The 18,868-nt window shown below is 42.3% G+C and overlaps 1 protein-coding gene across 10 annotated transcripts in view; it reads left to right on the forward strand.

Moving 5' to 3' along the window:
* Window positions 1-18,868, forward strand: part of LRBA (LPS responsive beige-like anchor protein) — a 593,124-nt gene that overhangs the window by 223,352 nt on the left and 350,904 nt on the right. For all 10 annotated transcript variants that reach the window (XM_059697845.1, XM_059697843.1, XM_059697844.1 and 7 more), the window contains one exon: window positions 2,009-2,117. In XM_059697845.1, coding sequence (XP_059553828.1) covers window positions 2,009-2,117 — 109 coding nt within the window. The remainder of the gene's footprint in view (window positions 1-2,008; window positions 2,118-18,868) is intronic.

Below are 18,868 nucleotides of genomic sequence, written 5' to 3' on the forward strand. Positions count from 1 at the left end.
TGGCTTTATATCTTTTACACCTAGTTATAAGCCATATTCTTAGGAACATAAAATGTAGAATCTCACAATTCTGAATTTCTATGTCTCTGGTTCATTTATCTTATCATTTGAAGTGCTTATCTCCTGATTTTTCTTCTTAAAGCCATTTTCCCCTTTATATTAATAAAGGCACAATAGGTTCCTTTTTTATCCATGGTTTTGCTTTCCATGGTTTCAGTTATCCATGGTCAACCATGGTCCAAAAATTTCAAATGGACAATTCCAGATATACACAATTCATAAGTTTTAAATTTTGTGTCATTCTGAGTAGAGTGATGATTTCTCGCACTGCCCTGCTTCGTCCCACCCTTTGTGAATCATTTCTTTGTCCAGTGCAATGTCAACCAAAGGTTGTCATCACCAATTCAATGCCAACAGGTGTTCCCCATTTGGGCTGCAGTGAAGGGGAGAGACTTTATTCAGTGCCAGCAGCTCAATTGTGAAACGCTAGGCTGTGGAACATCTCAACTGTGATTTCAGCACAGCTGTGGAACAGAATGGCAGTGAGATAGCTCAATACTGAGAGAGTTCAATTATGATACAGCATGGCTGTGGAACAGCTTGGGTGAGGCGGCTCCGGTGTCACAGCTGTGCTCTCACAGTACAGTTCTGTTGCAGCTCCAGTGTTACAGCTCCAGCTCAGGTGTTACAGCTTCCAGCTCAGGTGTTATGGCTCCAGCTGGGTTATTACAGCTCCTTGACACCGGACGGCTTTTGTGTTGGTTATTGTCATTTTTTTATTTGACAATCTAAGGGGAGTAAAGGTCAGTTCCCCTGACTAACTAGTCAGGTGTTGCATGTTTTAAAAATTCTTGTGGCACACTGGCTGAAAATGGCTGATTTAGTGTGAAGTAATATTACTTCATTGGGTATGAAGTCAGAGAAGACAGGAAATACTTTTTCATTCCCAATAACAGTGAAATATGTTGTGTATGTGTATACATATATTTAATTGATAATATTCATCTTTTATTTATTTTTTCTTTATTGTTTAAAGTATTACATATAGTATTACATATGTCTCCCTTTTCCTCCATTGACTTCTCCCTGGCCACCCCGACCCCCGCACATGCCCTCATCCCCTATTGTCTTTGTCCATTGGTTATGCTTATATGCATGCATACAAGTCCTTTGGTTGATCTCTTAACCCCTCACCCTCTCCTCTGCCTTCCTTCTGAAGTTTGATTGTCGGTAAATGTTTCCCTCCACGTCCCGCGTGGTTCAGGGTTCAGGGCCTGGAAGAGGAGCCGCACACAAATGAGAGAGAAAAGACACGAGATAATTTGGGAATATTGGGGGCCAGGCGGGTAAGTCCCACTCAGGAGGAAGCACTTCCACTGTGCTCAGGCCGCACCAACCTTTTATAGTCAGAGGTAAACAAGGTAGTGGTTACCATAGTTACATAGTTCTTGTGAGTTTCACTTGTTTTGACCATAGTTACACTTCCTGCACTTCCCTCAGCCCATTAGCTTCCCAGATAAGATCTGGGGAGTGTTATAAGGTCAAGCCTAATTATGCTAAGAGGACTGTGCCCTCTAAGCTGGGACTTGTTTGTGAATTTGCCAACAGGTGAGTCCGAGGCTTAACCCTATATCAGTTTCCCACATTTGATGGTCTGTTCGATGCTTCTCTGTCTCTGGATCTATTTATGTTCATCAGTTTATGTTGTTTATTATATTCCACAAATGAGTGAGATCATGTGATATTTATCTTTTTCTGACTGGCTTATCTTGCTTAGCATAATGCTCTCCATGTCCATCCATGCTGTTGCGAATGGTAAGAGTCATTTCTGTTTTACAGCAGCGTAGTATTCCATTCTGTACTAGTAGATGTACTGCAATTTTTTAATCCACTCATCTGCTGACGGGCACTTAGGCTGTTTCCAAATCTTAGCTATTGTAAATTGTGCTGCCATGAACATAGGGGTGCATAAGTCCTCTCTGATTGGTGAATATTCACATTTTTATAGGTTGCTGAGCCAAACAATGAAGGATCATCTAGTAAGAGTTGCAAATGAAGCTGAATTTATCCTGAGCAGGCAGCGAGCAGAGGATATTCACAGACATGCGGAATTTGAGGTAGGTTCCACATATGTTCGGTGTGAAGAAGTTACCAATGCATAGGTAAAATGGCAGGATTATGTAAGCAAACATGTCACCAAAAAATTAAGACTTACTTTGTGAGAGAATCACGGAGGTTAACAGAGAGATAGTGCAAGTCTCTAGCCCTCTGGTCTCAACTCAAATTCATCTACAAGTTGATTTGCAGCAGCTTCTGTGTTTGGGTGAGCTGGGTGTTGAATGTGGTAGTTTTAAAATAAAATAAATTAGTGAAGGGCCTTTGTCCTCTCTGAGCAAGACAGAACTACTTAACTGGAAAGGAAAACCCCTACGGAAGAGATAAGATCTATGTTTCTAGAGAGAAGCTGAACATGGGCATGGAGTTTCTTTACCCTTGTTGTTTGAGAGCTCGCTAACCTTTGGAGCAGAGGAAATGAGGGAGCATATAGCTTTCTTCTGGGATCCTCACTGAAGGACCAAGTGACGATCTATCCAATGACTTCTGTATATTCAATAGTTTCACCTGAACATGTGTAACAGGTGTTAATTCATAGAGGAAATTAATGGTATTGTAGCTATATAAATTAGCAAATTTGACACCTAAGGTGAACTAGAAAAATTTGGTAAAAATATTTGCTAATTATTGGAAAAAAGTTAAAAGCACCATCTGGGTTCTTTCTAACATGTTATGAACAGATAATTCAAATGTTGCTGATATTTTTCTGGTACATTAAAGAAGATGAAAACCTCCCCAGTGCATTTTATACAACCTGAAAAAGTTATTGGAACAATAAAACTCCAAAAGATAAATGTTATTTAAGAATATGGGTACAAAATTCTAACTAAAAGTTTACTCCACAATGAAATAAAATAATTATATACTAATTATAAGTATATACTAAGAATTATATAGTTAGATTTTATTCATGGAATTCAAAGATGGTTTAATATTAAGATATCTACTTCTTAATAAATTATATCTAAACAAATTAAAATAGAAAAATTATGTCAAGATACCAGTAAATGCAGAAAAAAAGCACATGTTAGATTTTAGCAGCCAGTCCTATAAGACTTTTGGGAACAAAAAGTATACAAGTGAATTCAGTACCCCATCCCCTTGTTTATTAGAGTTTCTTAGCATCCAGGTTCCTTCTTTTGACTCAATTCTTTTTCTTTTCTTTTTTTAATGTACAAGAGGCTCATGTGTGCTGTAAACTTAAACTTCTTTTATGTTTAAGAATATTTCCCTGCTGTCTTTATATTGGAGTAACATTCTGATGGATTTAAAATTCTTGGCTAACACTTGCATTCCTTTAGAACTTTATAGACATTGCTTTGCTTTCTTCTGGCTTTGAATGCTGCTTTCAGAGAAGTTTGAAGCTGGTCTGATATTTTTCTCAGTTGATGATTTGCTTTTTCCTGTTTCAGATTTCTTTATTTGCTCATGAAGTTCAATTTCAACAGCAGTATGACTCAGTAATAAACATTCATAAAATTTTCCTGGATCATAGTCTTTAGTTATACTGTAAATTCAGTTCTTGGAAATTGTTTTAAATTAAAATTTGAAAATTCTCATTTTATTTTATTTTATTTTTCTTTACTTAGCTATACATTCATTAATCTATATCACATGTCTGTTTTTCATATCTCTCTTAGTTACTTCTTAATTGCTTTATTTTCTCTGATCTCTCACCATCAGTAACTAAGTTTTTAGTGTTTTATTTTGTACCTGATGTTTGTAGTTTATTTATCTATAATGCTTATGTTTTGTTCTTCATTTGATAATTCAGGTCTTCAACCTCTCTTTTCACCTTAGCTATTTTGATATTTTTATGTGTGTTTTTTAGTTATATTATCGTTATATTGATCATTACAAGGAAATAATCATGAGGAATTTCCTTTATATTTTGTTATATATTCTCTTGAGATTCTTTGTCTTTTGTATAGAATCTCCCAGTTTTATTTGAAGAAATTACTACTCAGCTTGTTTTTATTGATTCATTGGTTTGTGATATACATGCTTAGAATGCACTTGCCTGGATTTTCTATTGGCTTAGTCAAACAGAATATTTCAGTGACTTCTTCCCTTCTCCCCATTGTGAGCTACAGTCTGAATTTTGCTATTTTTTTTTCTTTTTTTTGGCCAATATTATATAGACTATCACGAAGAGAATGAGAGACATCTTTGAGATGGGTGAGGAAACTTCCCAGCTCATCTAAGTTTTGCCTTCTCTTTAAGATTTTGTTAAGTATTTGTTAAGTTCATTTCATCTTATTAGAAGCTATGGACAATTCTTATCAGGGCAAAATGTGCTTAGGCTTTGAATCATGATGTCATTTCAGAGAATAGTCTGGTGTCTGCTTCTGTCCTGGGAAGTCAGCCCTGATTTTCACTTCCTTGCTTCACTATGTTTGGCACTGTAGTTTTTCCAGTATCTTCAATGAGAAGAAACGGAGATAATGATACCTCCTAGTCCAGTGATGGCGAACCTATGACACGCGTGTCAGAGGTGACACGCGAACTCATTTTTTTGGTTGATTTTTCTTTGTTAAATGGCATTTAAATATATAAAATAAATATCAAAAATATAAATCTCTGTTTTACTATGGTTGCAAATATCAAAAAATTTCTATATGTGACACGGCACCAGAGTTAAGTTAGGGTTTTTCAAAATGCTGACATGCCGAGCTCAAAAGGTTCGCCATCACTGTCCTAGTCAGTTTGTTTCTCTCCCTTTATGAAGCATTAAGAAAAATTCTCAGAATTTTGTCAACTCACCATATTGCTTCGGGCATATGGTTAAGAACTGAGCTTTGTTGTACCTTTAGTTCTAGTCCTAGTTTGTTTATTTTCCCCATGGCAACCAATTATTTAATGATCCATGCTCTTTGTTAATTTTGTTGTTGTTGTTGTTTGGTTAATTTTGTTTAATTCTTTGTTGTTCAAAAGGATTTTATTTGCTAATTTTTTAGGATTTGAAAGAAGAAAAAACAATTTAGTTGCCTTGTTAGCCCTCCAACCTAACCTGGAACATATCTTTCTAATTTATTATGAAGAAGTTACTTTGTAACTTGGGGGGTGAGATTATAGTTCACTCTTTTTCTTTGATTTTTCGTGATCATGGAGGTGATTTATGTGGTCTTGTGTGTATGACTGAGAGAAAACGAGGAAGGAGATAATGTGGAATTGAAAGAAGGAAAAATAAAAGAAAAGAGGAAAAATACTTCTAAAACACTGTGTTTTGCAAGAGTTAAACTGAGTTGAACCAACCAGTATACGTATTTATATATACATACATGTTTTAACTAATTTAATCCTTGCAATAAGCCTCTGAAGTAGTGCTGTTATTGCCTCTCATTTTATAAATTAAAAAAAAGCATAAGGAGGATATAGTCCAGAGTTACAGCTAGAATTCAGATCTATGCAATTTATCTCTTAATCTCTAATCTATGCTTTTGATTCACATTCATTAGATTTCTATAGGATGTGTGATAGGATTTATTGTTGGCATACACAGCAGCTTTATTTTTAACTATATAATTTTATGCTTTATCTAGTAGAGTTTTTTATTTTTAATTTTTACCTTTGTTTTGTAATATTGTAATATTATAAAGTGCTAAAGGCCTGGTGCATGAAATTCTTACATGGGTAGGGTCCCTAGACCTGTCCGGCGATCAGGACCAATCTTTGTGCCAACCATCAGAGTAATTGGGACCCCCACTTGCACCCACATTGGCCTGGTACTGCCCACTTGCTGGCCCTGCCCTTACCACCATCGCCAGTCCCCTCCCTCTGTGGAGCGACTGGCAGAATGACCAGGGTTCTCCTGCTAGCATCCACCTTGGCTGGCCTAGCACCGCCCGCTTGCCAGCCTCATTGCTGCCCCCTCCCCGTCGCCACCGCCACTGGTCGTGGCCTGTGGGCTCTGGGCACCAACAGCGTTGAGCATCTGCCCCCTGGTGGTCAGTGCGCATCATAGAAACCAATCATTCTGCTGGTCATTCTGCCATTTGGTTGATTTGCATATTAGGGTTTTATATAGATTAATGATAATAACATCCTGTATAATAAAAGGGCAATATGCAAATTGACCCTAACAGCAGAATGACTGGGAATGACTGGTCACTATGACACACACTGACCACCAGGGGGCAGATGCTCAATGCAGGAGCTGCCCCTGGGTGATCAGTGCGCTCCCACACTGATCACCCAGGGGCAGCTCCTGCTCAGTCACAAGCCAGGCTGATGGCTGCCAGTACAGCAGTGGTGGTGGGAGCCTCTCCCGCCTTCTCAGCCGCGCTAAGGATGTCTGACTGCAGCTTAAGCCTGCTCCCCTCTGGCAAGTGGACATCCCCCGAGGGCTCCTGGACTGGCAGCGGGATGTCTGACTGCCAGTTTAGGCCTAAGCCAGCAGGTGGATATCGCCCGATGGATCCCAGACTGCGAGAGGGCACAGGCTGGGCTGAAGGACCCCCTAAGTGCACAAATTTTTGTGCATCGGGCCTCTAGTCTATATATATATAAAAAGCCAGCGACTGGAACCCTGTAATGACTGGTCGCTCTGACGCCTAATGCAGCCAGCGAACCGGTCCGATTGTGGGTGGGGTCAGTGGCCAACCTCCCATGGCCCCTCCCCCACCCGGCCCCACCCCAGATCAGCCCCCTAACCCCGATTAGGGGTATGGCCGGCTGGCCAATCACCTGTGTCCTATCCTCCTGACCAGCGCTGCCCCTGATGGGCCCCTACCACCCAGATGGCCCGTGGCCCTCACCCAGCCAGCTCTGCTCTGATCGGCCCCCTGCCACTCCGATGAGGAGGAGTTCCCGCCGGCTAACGGCCCGTGGCCCCTTCCCCTGGCTGGCCCTGTCCCCGATCGGCCCCCACACACACCATTCGGGATTGGGTTCGGCCAGCCAACCACCCATGGCCTCTCCCCCACCTGCTGGTCCTCGATCAGCTCCCCCCTCCCCATTCAGGGGGGGCCGGCCTGCCTAGCACCCACAGCCCTTCCCCATGTTGGCCCCACCCCCAATCAGCCCCCACCACCCCGATCGTTTCATGGCCTCTCCCTCCAGCCAGCTCCAACCCCAATTGCCCCCCCTCCCCCCCTCACTGCAATCAGAGGCAAGGCTGGTGGCTACGGCCCCTTCCCCCAGCTGCCCCGCCCCCCTAATCAGCCCTCCCCACACCAATCAGGGGCGGGGCCTACTAGCCAATTGCTCATGGCCTTCCCCCCCCCACCCCCCCCGCTGGTAGGCCCTGATTGGACCCCGATTGGGGCCAACCTCCCACTCTCTCCTCCTCCCGATCCGCCCTGATTGGGTCGGGCTGGCAGGACCCCACCCATGCATGAGTTCGTGCACTGGGCCTCTAGTATTTAAATAAAATCCAGGTTTTTTCAAATAATGTTATTGTTACCTTAATTTTTAGTGGAGAAAATAGATTTGTTGAAATATGGCACTTGAAAGTCTCTTTTAAGAGAGCAAGCATATCTTTTTAATTCTTACCAGGCTTATTTTCACAGAAAAAGAATTTGCTTTATTTATGCCACAAAACCCAATTGATTGAGGCATGTTCATGTTTAATATATTTCTAACTATATTGCTCTTAAATCTTAAATAATACTCTACAAGATGAAGCATATTTTTTCCTAGCCAGCTTGTATCCTAAAGGTTATCTATATTCAGCCTTGAATTTATGCTGTCCATTCTTAAATAATATATCTGAACTTTATCTCCTACTAGCTACTTCCTCCTGCAAAGAAGAGATGTTGTCATGTATTTAATATACAATTTGTGGTTGCAAAGTACCTGACTTGTTTCATTTATTATCAAGGTATTGATGACAGTGTAGATCTGAAATGCTCATCTTCTTAGTTCATTGCATGATTATCTTTGGAGTGGGACGTTCTTGATATCTTCAGCTTTTGATTTATGTAGAGGTTCCTTGAATGTCATGACATCATTGATTAGGTGTACATCTTAACATTATTTTTTAATCTTAGAGCTATAAACAGAATGTTTATTAAAACACTGTATGTATAAAATATTGGACACTGTTTTGTAAATATGGTGTATATATTGGTACATACCATTCATTACTGTCTTTTTGTTATAAGATTGATTATTGATAGGTACTTGTTTGTCGCCATTTTTATTCTTTATGCCTGTGTTCCTTCTTCCCTCCCTATTTCTTCTTTTTACTGCAGACCCTTTAGCATTTCTCGCATTGCTGGTTTGGTGGTAAAAAACTCCCTTAGTCCTTTATTGTCTGCGAAGGTCCTGATTTCACCCTCAACTTTGATTGATAGTATTTTTGGATTTAGACCCTTGCTTTGCATGACTTTGTATATTTCATTCCATTCTCTCCTGGCTTAATGTGTTTCTGTTCTGAAATTACTTGATAGTTTGACGGGAGATCCCTTGTAGGTAACTTTCTGTCTCTATCTGGCATCCTTTAATACTCTATTACATTTTTATTGATTTTTTTTTCTTTAGAGATAGAGGAATGGGGGAGAGAGAGAGCAAGGTAAGAGTGAAATATAAATCAGCTGCCTCCTGCACGCTCCTTACTTGGGATCTAACCTGCAACCTATGCATATGCCCTAACTGGAATTCAACAGGTAGCCTTTCAGTGCACAGGACAATGCCCAACCAACTGACCCACACTGGCTAGGGCTACCCCATAGTCTTTTTGAAATACACATGCACTCATTTACTTGTTCATTGATAGTACCCACTCACGAACTTAGAATTATAAGGATGCTTTAATAAAAATCTAATATTAAAATAATATATTGTGACCAAATTGCCATTCATGCAAGTTTTTTGAAAACATGATTTGTGGTAGCTGTGTTATTTCTCACTATAAACATGAAACAATTTTACCATTTTTTATTTTTAGATAACTTAAATTCTGTATATTTTACTCTTACAAATAAAGGTTTAAGGAATATCAATTCTCATAAATCTTTATTTGAATTTCTGACTTTTTAGGTGAGCTATTCATATAAGTGAAAATTTGGGACCAGAGTATGAGCTCTTTTGAGTATCTTAATACACAAAATTTCTTTTTAAACCTTTTCATATCATACTCTTTTCACATTCACTGTGCTATTACTATAATTAGATACTTTTCAATTTGATAAATATAGCATACATTACGTCTACTGCTAGTGAGCATGAACACTCGCTCATTATGATTGTTTTACTTTACCTAATTTGTTTAATTGTTTATACAAACAAATAAATGTTTACAATTTTTTTTAGTGATTTATAAAATGGTTTTATATTTTAAAACTATTAACCTTTGTTTTATTTGTTGCACTATTTCCCCGACAACATAGTTTTTATTATACATTTATAGTCATTTAAATTTTAATATAATCTTTCTTATAAAGATTTTCATTTATCATTGCTTTCATTATTATTAGGTTAAGTTTTTTTTTTTCTCATTTCAAGACCGTTTAAATTTTTTTCTTATATATTCTTTTGTATATGTTCTGTGGATGTGATGTTTAATTTTTAAAATATGAAACATTTTTCTTTGTGTTGTATGAGATAAGACTCTATCATATATTATAATCTGATGTTTTTTATAGATTCTATTGTGTTTCATCGATTTTTTTTGTTATTGCTCATTACATAATCATTAAGCTAATGCAACTTTTTTTGGGAGTTTTGTATATATTATTTATTTTTTATCATGGAAGTTTAGATAAATATATAAATGTAGAAGGGATATTATAATCAATACTCATCATTTAGATCCAGTAACTGTAACATTTTGCCACATGTGTTTGATTTTTTTTTCTTTTGCCAATATTTTTTTTAATTTATCTTTATTGTTGAATTCATTACAGATATCCCCCTTTTTCCCCCCTTGGACCCTCTCTAGTCTCTACTCCCCCCTTATCTCCAGTCCTGTTTCCCCAAGCCCTTCACCACTATTGTGTGTGTCCATGGGTTATCATATCCTATCCTATCCAATAAAAGAGAAACATGGTAATTAGCGTACGACCGCTACCCTTCCCATTGGCTAATCAGGGCAATATGCAAATTAACTGCCAGCCAAGATGGCAGCTGACAGCCAGGCAGCTTGAAACTAACATGAGGCTTGCTTGCTTCAGTGACGGAGGACTCCAACGTTCCCCCGCCTGCCGCTGCAGGCCTCTGAGCTGCAACTCTAAGCAACTATGTAAGAAATATAGAAGCTAAACAAAACCCCAGAAACCTGCTTTATCCCCGGGCTTCAGCCAGCAGGATCGCAACATTGTAAGCAAAGGCCAGAAACCTACTTTCAGCAGCGGAGGCCTAAGAGCTGGAGCCAAGCCTCAAAGCTAAAGCTAGCCCAGAATTAAAAAAGAAAAAAAGAAAAAAAGGAGCGGTTGGGAGCTTCAGTCACCCCCTGCCTGAAAACAGCCCTCAGCCCCTCACCCAGACTGGCCAGGCACCCCAGTGGGGACCCCCACCCTGAAGGGTGTGTGACCAGCTGCAAACAGCCATCATCCCCTCACCCAGGCTGGCCAGGCACCCCACTGGGGACCCCCACCCTGAAGGATGTGTGACCAGCTGCAAATAGCCATCATCCCCTCACCCAGGCTGGCCAGGCACCCCAGTGGGGACCCCCACCTTGATTCAGGACACCCTTCAGGGCAAACCAGCTGGCACCCACCCGTGCACCAGGCCTCTACCCTATATAGTAAAAGGGTAATATGCCTCCCAGCACCGGGATCAGCGGAGCCACGAGGCCTCCTGGCACCGGGATCAGCGTGACAGGGGGCAGCGCCCAAACCCCCTGATCGCCCTGCGGCTCTGTGTGTGACAGGGTCGGGGCCACAACCTCCCTATCCACCCTGCTCTGTTCATGACAGGGGAAGGTGCCCCAACCCCCTGATCAGCCCTGCTCTGTGCCTGATAGGGGGGAGCTCCCCAACCCCCTGATCGCCCTGCGGCTCTGTGTGTGACAGGGTGCGGCGCCCCAACCCCCTGATCGGCCCTGCTCTGTGTGTGACAGGGTGTGGCACCCCACTCCCCCCCCCCCACAGGCCCTGCTCTGTGTGTGACGGGGTAGAGCCATAACCTCCCCATTGGCCCTGCCCTGAGTGTGAGAGTGGTGGCGCCCCAACCCCCTGATCGGACCTGCTCTGTGGGTGATAGAGGGCGGCGCCCCAACCCCCTGATGGGCCCTGCTCTATGAGTGACAGGGGGCAGTGCCCGAACCCCCTGATTGGCCCTGCTCTGTGTGTGACAGGGGGCGGTGCCCCAACTCCCCTATTGGCCCTACTCTGTGAGTGACAGGGGGTAGCTCCCCAACCCCCTGATGGGCCCTGCTCTGTGCGTGATAGCGGGGAGCTCCCCAACCCCCTGATTGACCCTGCTCTGTGCGTGACAGGGTACAGAGCCCCAACCCCCCTGATGGGCCCTGCTCTGTGAGTGACAGGGGGCAGCGCCACAACCCCCTGATTAGCCCTGCTCTGTTTGTGACAGGGGGTGGCGCTGCAACCTCCCCATCAACCCTGCCTTAAGTATGACAGGTGGTGGTGCCCCAACCCCCCAATCAGCCCTACCCTGAGCGTGACTCAGGGTGGCATCGCAACCTCCTGATCTGCCCTGCTCTGTGCGTGACAGGGGCGGTGCCCCAACTCCCCAATCGGCCCTGCTCTGAGCCCGACCAGGGGCTGCACCTAGGGATTGGGCCTGCCCTCTGCCACCCAGGAGCAGGCCTAAGCCAACCAGTCGTTATCTCCCGAGGGGTCCCAGACTGTGAGAGGGCACAGGCCAGGCTGAGGGAACTCCCTTCCCCCCGAGTGCACAAATTTTTGTGCACCGGGCCTCTAGTTCCTATATAATAAAAGTGTAGTATGCAAATTGTCCCCTAGACTGGGAGTTCATCTGGGAGTTCTACCAGGGGGCAGGGCCGGCCACCGGAAGGGAGGGAGGTTCCTGACAGCAGTGGTGGCAGTCGGCTGGGGGAAGGGAGGGAGGCCCTGGCCGGCAGCCAGCAGCCACTAGGGATGAATTTTTTGCACTGGGCCTCTATTATACATATAACTTCTTTGGTTAATCTCTTCCCACCCCCCTTGCCCTTCCCTGTGAGATTTGTCATTCTTTTCCATCCTTCTATGTTCTGGGTCTGTTTTGTTCATTGGTTTATTTTGCTCATTACATTCCACATATTAGTGAGTTCATGTGATACTTAGTTTTCTGTGACAGTCTTATTTTGCTTAGCATAATACTCTCCAGGTCTCTAACACCACTACTGCTCACTCCCTCTGGAAACTTCCTGAGATTATCAGTAACCTCAATTTAACCAAACCAGCATTCTTCTGCCTTTGTTTTCCTTTCAGTTAACCTCATCTCCATATCTAATGCTATTGGCTATTCTCTCCCGTCTTGACTTTTATTGGAATCCTGTTCTCTCTTTACTAATCACGTCACTATTCCTTTTATGGTGTCTTTCTATCACATTCTCCATAGTGCCTGGAACATTGCCTTACACATAGTAGGTGCTCAGTAAATAATTGTTCAATAAATGAATGCTAATTACAGCCTACACATTTGGATTCTTTTTCTAAAGTTTCTGATTAAAACTGGGAATGTTAGTTCTCTATGGAAATATAAAGAATTAAATTAAGTGAGAAAGGCCATGGCAGAACTATTTTCTACCCTCTCACCAGCAAGTGTGAATGTTTATAATAGTATTTCAAATGGCGAGGATTGGTGACTTTCAAATTACAGCTTTTAGTTCCTCAATCCAAAATTTGCTGATTGGGCTTGAAAAGAAAGAATAGGCAGTTTAAACTATAAAATACACGTTAGCACACTTTACATTAAAAAATTGAAAAAAAAATTGTAAGAAACTTTGTTGGCTAGTATTTTTTTCTTGACCTCAAACTATTAGATACAACTTGAACATTCAGGTAGTTTACCAATTCTGCCATATACTGATAACTTTTCTTAATTAAATGTTTTGTTTTTTTTTGGGTCATGGATACCATTTCATCTGACTTTATAACATAACTGCAGTTTATATATTTGTCTCATGATTTCTTCCATCAAAGCATGAAGAAGTGAATTATTGAAAAGATAAAAATAAATTTGTTTGCTTTCTGTCAGAGTTCATATCCACAGCCAACCTTGATAGAAGATCAGAATGATTTAGACAAGTTTGCTTTGGAGATTCATAACATATGCTTGCTGGACAGAATTGAGTTATCTCTGCTCTGGAGAGTAAGTTATTGTAGCAGGAGCTGACAGAGATGAAGATAACTGAGGGAAATTCAATTACCTTTTAGTGTTTTCTTTCTAATAGGATTCTTAATGTGAAAAAGATCCTTAGGTGATGTGCTTCTGTTACTTGGGAGATCTGCCTTGATACCTGTTTTAAGAATACCATGAACTTTAGTTCTGGGCCTTCATTAAGTATGAAATAGGCCTCTTACTGTTATGAGTAGTTTTGATTGAAAGGTCTTATTTTTACTTGATGTCATTGGCTATCTTTATAATCATTAACTGCCCTCTGTGGTTTTCTTTAACAAGGCATATATTATTTTAATACATTGGGAGTTATTTTTCTTTCCCTTTTGAGTGATCTCTCTGGAAGTACATTTTAGCTTCTGTGTTGATATATTTATATTCCTCTAATTATCATATATCGAAGCTGGATAACCATGTTAAATGCTGCTAGAATTCCCAAGTTTCCATTTTTACTTTGCTTTTTCAATTTGTCAGACTATTTGCTAGAATGGTGTTTTTACTTTCCACCCCCTTTTACTTGTCTTGCTACCTGGCTTCTCTCCTTTCCTTTTCATTTCAATCCTGGAACAAATAAATTAAAAAATGTTCTCTTGACTGTCATTAATGATCTAATAATACTACCCAGTGGCTCTTTTTCACTCCTCATTTTCCTTGATCTCTGCATCATTGGACATTGATGATCAACCCTTCCATTAAGAAATTCTTTTTCTGCTTGGCTTTCTTACCCACTGGTTTTCTGATTAGCTTTTTACTTCTCATGGTTCTCTTTGTAGTTTCATCTCTCATTTTTTAATTTATTTTTTAAATATATATTTTATTGTTTTCAGAGAGGAGGAAAAGGGAGAGAGAGATAGAAACATCAATGATGAGAGAGAATCATTGATTGGCTGCCTCCTGCATGCCCCACACTGGGGATCGAGCCCGCAACCCAGGAATGTGCCCTTGACCAGAATCGAACCAGGGACCCTTCAATCCTCAGGCCGACACTCTATCCACTGAGCCAAACCAGCTAGGGCTCATTTTTTATTTCTTTTACTGAAAGTATAGGTGTTCATTAGAATACCTTCTTGGTACTCTTAAATTTTTGCACTACTTAGATAATGTTAGCATTATCTAAAAACTTTTATATAGAAGACATTACATCTTTTTTAAATTTAAAATTTTTATTTTTTTCTTTATTTTATTTTTTTCTTTATTGATTAATGTATTACATATGTGTTCTTATCCGCCCATTGTCCACCCTGTCATGCCCTCACCCCCCTGGTGTCTGTGTCCACTGGTTAGGCTTATATGCATGCATACAACTCCTTTGGTTGATCTCTCCCCCTTATCCCCACCCTCCCCTACCTTCCTTCTGAGGTTTATTTTTAATGGGCACTTTTTCTAGTTCCTGACTTTATTGGAGATGCTTTGATGTTTCCACAATAATTATGATACAGTCTTTGAGCTGAAGTAAGTGTAGTATATCTGTTTATGAAATATTCATTTAGTTTTGTTTTGTTGAGTTATTTTCTTTTTAATTAAGAATTTTGTTCAATTTTGTCATCTTTTAATGGAACAGTAGAGTTGGTGTGTGTGTGTGTGTGTGTGTGTGTCTATCTATATATACCCTATCTAATAATAGACAAACATGGTAATTAACCGTAACTTTGCTACCCTTCCCATTGGCTAATCAGGGCTATATGCAAATTAACTGTCAACCAAGATGGCAGCCGGCAGGCAGGCAGCTGAAGCAAACAGGAGGCTTGCTTGCTCCAGTGATGGAGGAAGCCAAGGTTCCCCACCTGCCCCTGCCGGCCTCTGAGCTGCACTCTAAGAAACAATGTTGCAATTATAGAAGCTAAACAATCCCCAGAAACCTGCTTTCAGCCAGCCAGGAGCTCAGAGCTGGAGTTGCAACAGTGTTTCAATTATAGAAGCTAAACAAAGCCCAGATACCGGCTTTCAGCAGCCGAGGTCTCAGAGCTGGAGCCGAGCCTCAGAGCTAAAGCTGGCTCTCAGCTCCAGTGATAGCCATAGAAGGTAAATGAATCGAAGAATAAAAAAAAAAAAAGAAAAAAAGGAGAGGTTGGGAGCTTCAGTCACCTGCCAGCCTGAAAACAGCCCTCAGCCCCTCACCCAGACTGGCCAGGTACCCCAGTGGGGACCCCCACCCTGAAGGGGGTGTAACCAGCTGCAAACAGCTATCAGCCCCTCATTCAGACTGGCCAGACACCCAAGCGGGACCCCAACCCTGATTCAGGACACCCTTCAGGGCAAACCATCTGTCCCCCACCCGTGCACCAGGCTTCTATCCTATATAGTAAAAGGGTAATATGCAAACTGACCCTAACAGCAGAAGGACTGGGAATGACTGGTCACTATGACACACACTGACCACCAGGGGGCAGATGCTCAATGCAGGAGCTGCCCTCTGATGGCAGGGCGCTCTCACATGGGAGAAGCTCTGCTCAGCCACAAGCCAGGCGGATGGCTGCCAGTACAGCAGTTGTGGTGGGAGCCTCTCCTGCCTCCTCAGCAGTGCTAAGGATGTCCAACTGCAGTTTAGGCCTGCTCCCTGCTGGCAAGTGGACATCCCCCGAGGGCTGCGGGCTGCCAGAGGGATGTCTGATTGCCATCTTAGACCCAATACCCTGGGGAGTGGGCCTAAGCCAGCAGGTGGTCATCCCCTGAGGGGTCCCAGACTGCGAGATGGCACAGGCCGGGCTGAAGGACCCCCCACTCCCCCCGAGTGCACAAATTTTTGTACACCCGGCCTCTAGTATATATATAATATAAAAGTCAAGCGACCATAACGATGGAATGACTGGTCACTATGGCGCTCACTGCGGTATCCAACCAGCCCAATTGGCCCCCCTCAAACTCCCGCGATCCATCCCCCTGGCTGGCCTGGCCCCCTATCGGGCTCCCACACCCCGATTGGGGTTGGGGCCGGCCAGCCAACCTCCTACAGCTCCTCTCCCCAGCCGACCTCTTCCCCCATCAGCCCCCTCAACCTTGATTGGGGGCAGGTATGGCCAACCTCCCATGTCTCCTCCCCTCCCCACCCCCCCGCCAGCCCGGCGTCGATGGGCCCCCATCAGAGCGGGCTGTCTGGACCCCACCCATGCACAAATTCATGCATGGGGCCTCTACTTATATATACTTTTATTGGTTTCAGAGAGGAAGGGAGATGGAGAGAGGGATAGAAACATCAATAATGAGTGAGAATTATTGATTGGCTGCCTCCTGCATGCTCTAAAATTGGTATCCAGCCCACAACCTGGGCATGTGCCCTGACCAGGAATTCAACCGTGACCTACTGGTTCATAGGTTGACACTCAACCACTGAGCCATGCCATCTGGGCAATTCATTGATTTAACCCAAAAATGTATTTATTGAATTTAGAGGGAGAGGATGTGAGAGACAGAGAGAGAGACATCACTTTTTGGTTCCACTTATGATGTGCCCTAAGTAGGACAACTTCACTTTTGTCTTTTTTGCCTTTTTCAGGCTTAATTTGCTGTAGAACCTACTTGGCCGTCTCTCTGGTGATTCAGGGTATCTGTAGAGTTCTCCTTCAACACTACATTTCAGATGAGTCAGTGTTTTCCTGTCAGCCATTTTCACTTTCCAACTTTGGCATCTGTACATAGGAATTAGAAATACGAGGGTATGAATGATCTTAGCTTTGGCGTCCAAAGACACCTCTTTGCTCCCGATGATCTTTCCTAATTCTTCCCTTGCTGCCCTTTTGAATCTCATGCTTCTCTTGCTTTCTTGGCTGCTGTCTTCATTTGAATTGGTGACAGAATCAAGCAAGGTAAGCTACCTCTATAAAAATTTAAGTGTCTTCATTGTCTATGTTATAGTTGTGTATTTTTTCTGAATCATTAAGTGCAGTTCTGCGTTGGCACTTTCTTCTTTCACTTTCACCAGAAGTCATTTCATATTATCATTTCTTTTTGCTCATAAGAGTGTTATCTGTATATCTTAAGTTACTGATATTTCACCTACCAATTTTCACTCTTCCTTCCTCTGAGTCCAGCTCAGTTTGTTGTATGTAAAGTTTTTTGGTACATGTTAAATAAGGAGATACTTCTCTAACACCTTAGCCTGCAGGCCTGATAGTGCCTTCTGTCCACAATATAGGTTATGTATCAGGAGTTCCTCATGATTGACAGTCAAAGGCTTTACTGTGGTCTATAAAACATAGATTAACCTTTTGAAATTATTATTATTACTAGAGGCCCGGTGCACGAAATTCGTTGACTTGGGGTGGGGGGGGGCGGTCTTTCAGCCAGGCCTGCGCCCTATTGCAATCTGGGAGCCCTCAGGGGATGTCCGACTGACGGCTTAGAGCTGCTGTGGAGGCAGGAGAGGCTCCTGCCACCTCCACTGCATTCTGGCTGAGTGCACTCCCCCTGTGGGAGCACACTGACCACCAGGGGCAGCTACTGTGTTGAGCATCTGCCCCCTGGTGGTCAGTGCACGTTATAGCGACCGGTTGTTCCACTGTTTGGTTGGTTTGCATATTAGCCTATTATTATATAGGATCATTTTTATCCCTCACCGAAGAATAATTTTTCATTGATTTTTAGCAAGAGTAAAAGAGAGAAACATCAACGTGAGAGAAACACATCGATTGGTTGCCTCCTGCATGAGCCCTGACCAGCGCCTGGGCAGGGGAGGAGCTCGCAACCAAGGTACATGCCCTTGACTGGAATCAAACCCGGGACCCTTTGGTCCACAGACCAACACTCTATCTGCTGAGTCAGACTACTAGGGCTTGAAGTTATTTGAAGTCTCATTGTCCAAGCAATGTTTATAGTTAAGTCTCAAGTGCCTCTCCTCCTTTTCTGAATCCAGCTTGAACAGCTGACATTTACTGCTTTTCATGTAAGAGCCTTTGTAGCATCACCTTGAGCATCACTTTACTTGCCATTTCTCTCCATTGTTTCATCTTAAAATCAGGATAATAATGGTATCTACCTACAGTAATTTTTTGAAGAATAAATGGGATTTGTCAAAGTGCCTGCTACTCTGACTATATATTAAGTGTTCAATAATGCAGCTATTATTGTTTCTATGAAATAGAGAGTATTCATTTTTATATTCTATGTAATCTCTGACAATTCCCAAAGAATGCTTATATGTCACAGTTCATCTGGGACTCTTACCTCTGCCACAGGGTCTACATCCAGACCACTGCATGTCAGAGCTCAGGAAGCTACTTCTTACTGTCATACAAGTGGCTTTTCAGCAACGGTAGAAGGTCATCACAATGCAGAAAAGGAAAATAAAAATACTGGATGTGGTTGTGATTCTGATAGGAGGTTTTTGCTTGACCCTTTCTTGACCTCTTTATAGCCCTTGTACTTTTGCCATATTGCAGGGGCTAGTTCATCTCCCTTCTTTGACCACTTTCATTCTTGTTATAGCCCAGGTCCACCTGTCTCCAGTCTTAGAAAAGAATATTGGTTCTTTCTTAGTCCAAGCTTTTTCTTTCTCAGGTTCATTGACAATGGA

This window comes from Myotis daubentonii, chromosome 5 (genome assembly GCF_963259705.1).
Source record: "Myotis daubentonii chromosome 5, mMyoDau2.1, whole genome shotgun sequence".
In the NCBI taxonomy this organism is placed as follows: Eukaryota; Metazoa; Chordata; class Mammalia; order Chiroptera; family Vespertilionidae; genus Myotis; species Myotis daubentonii.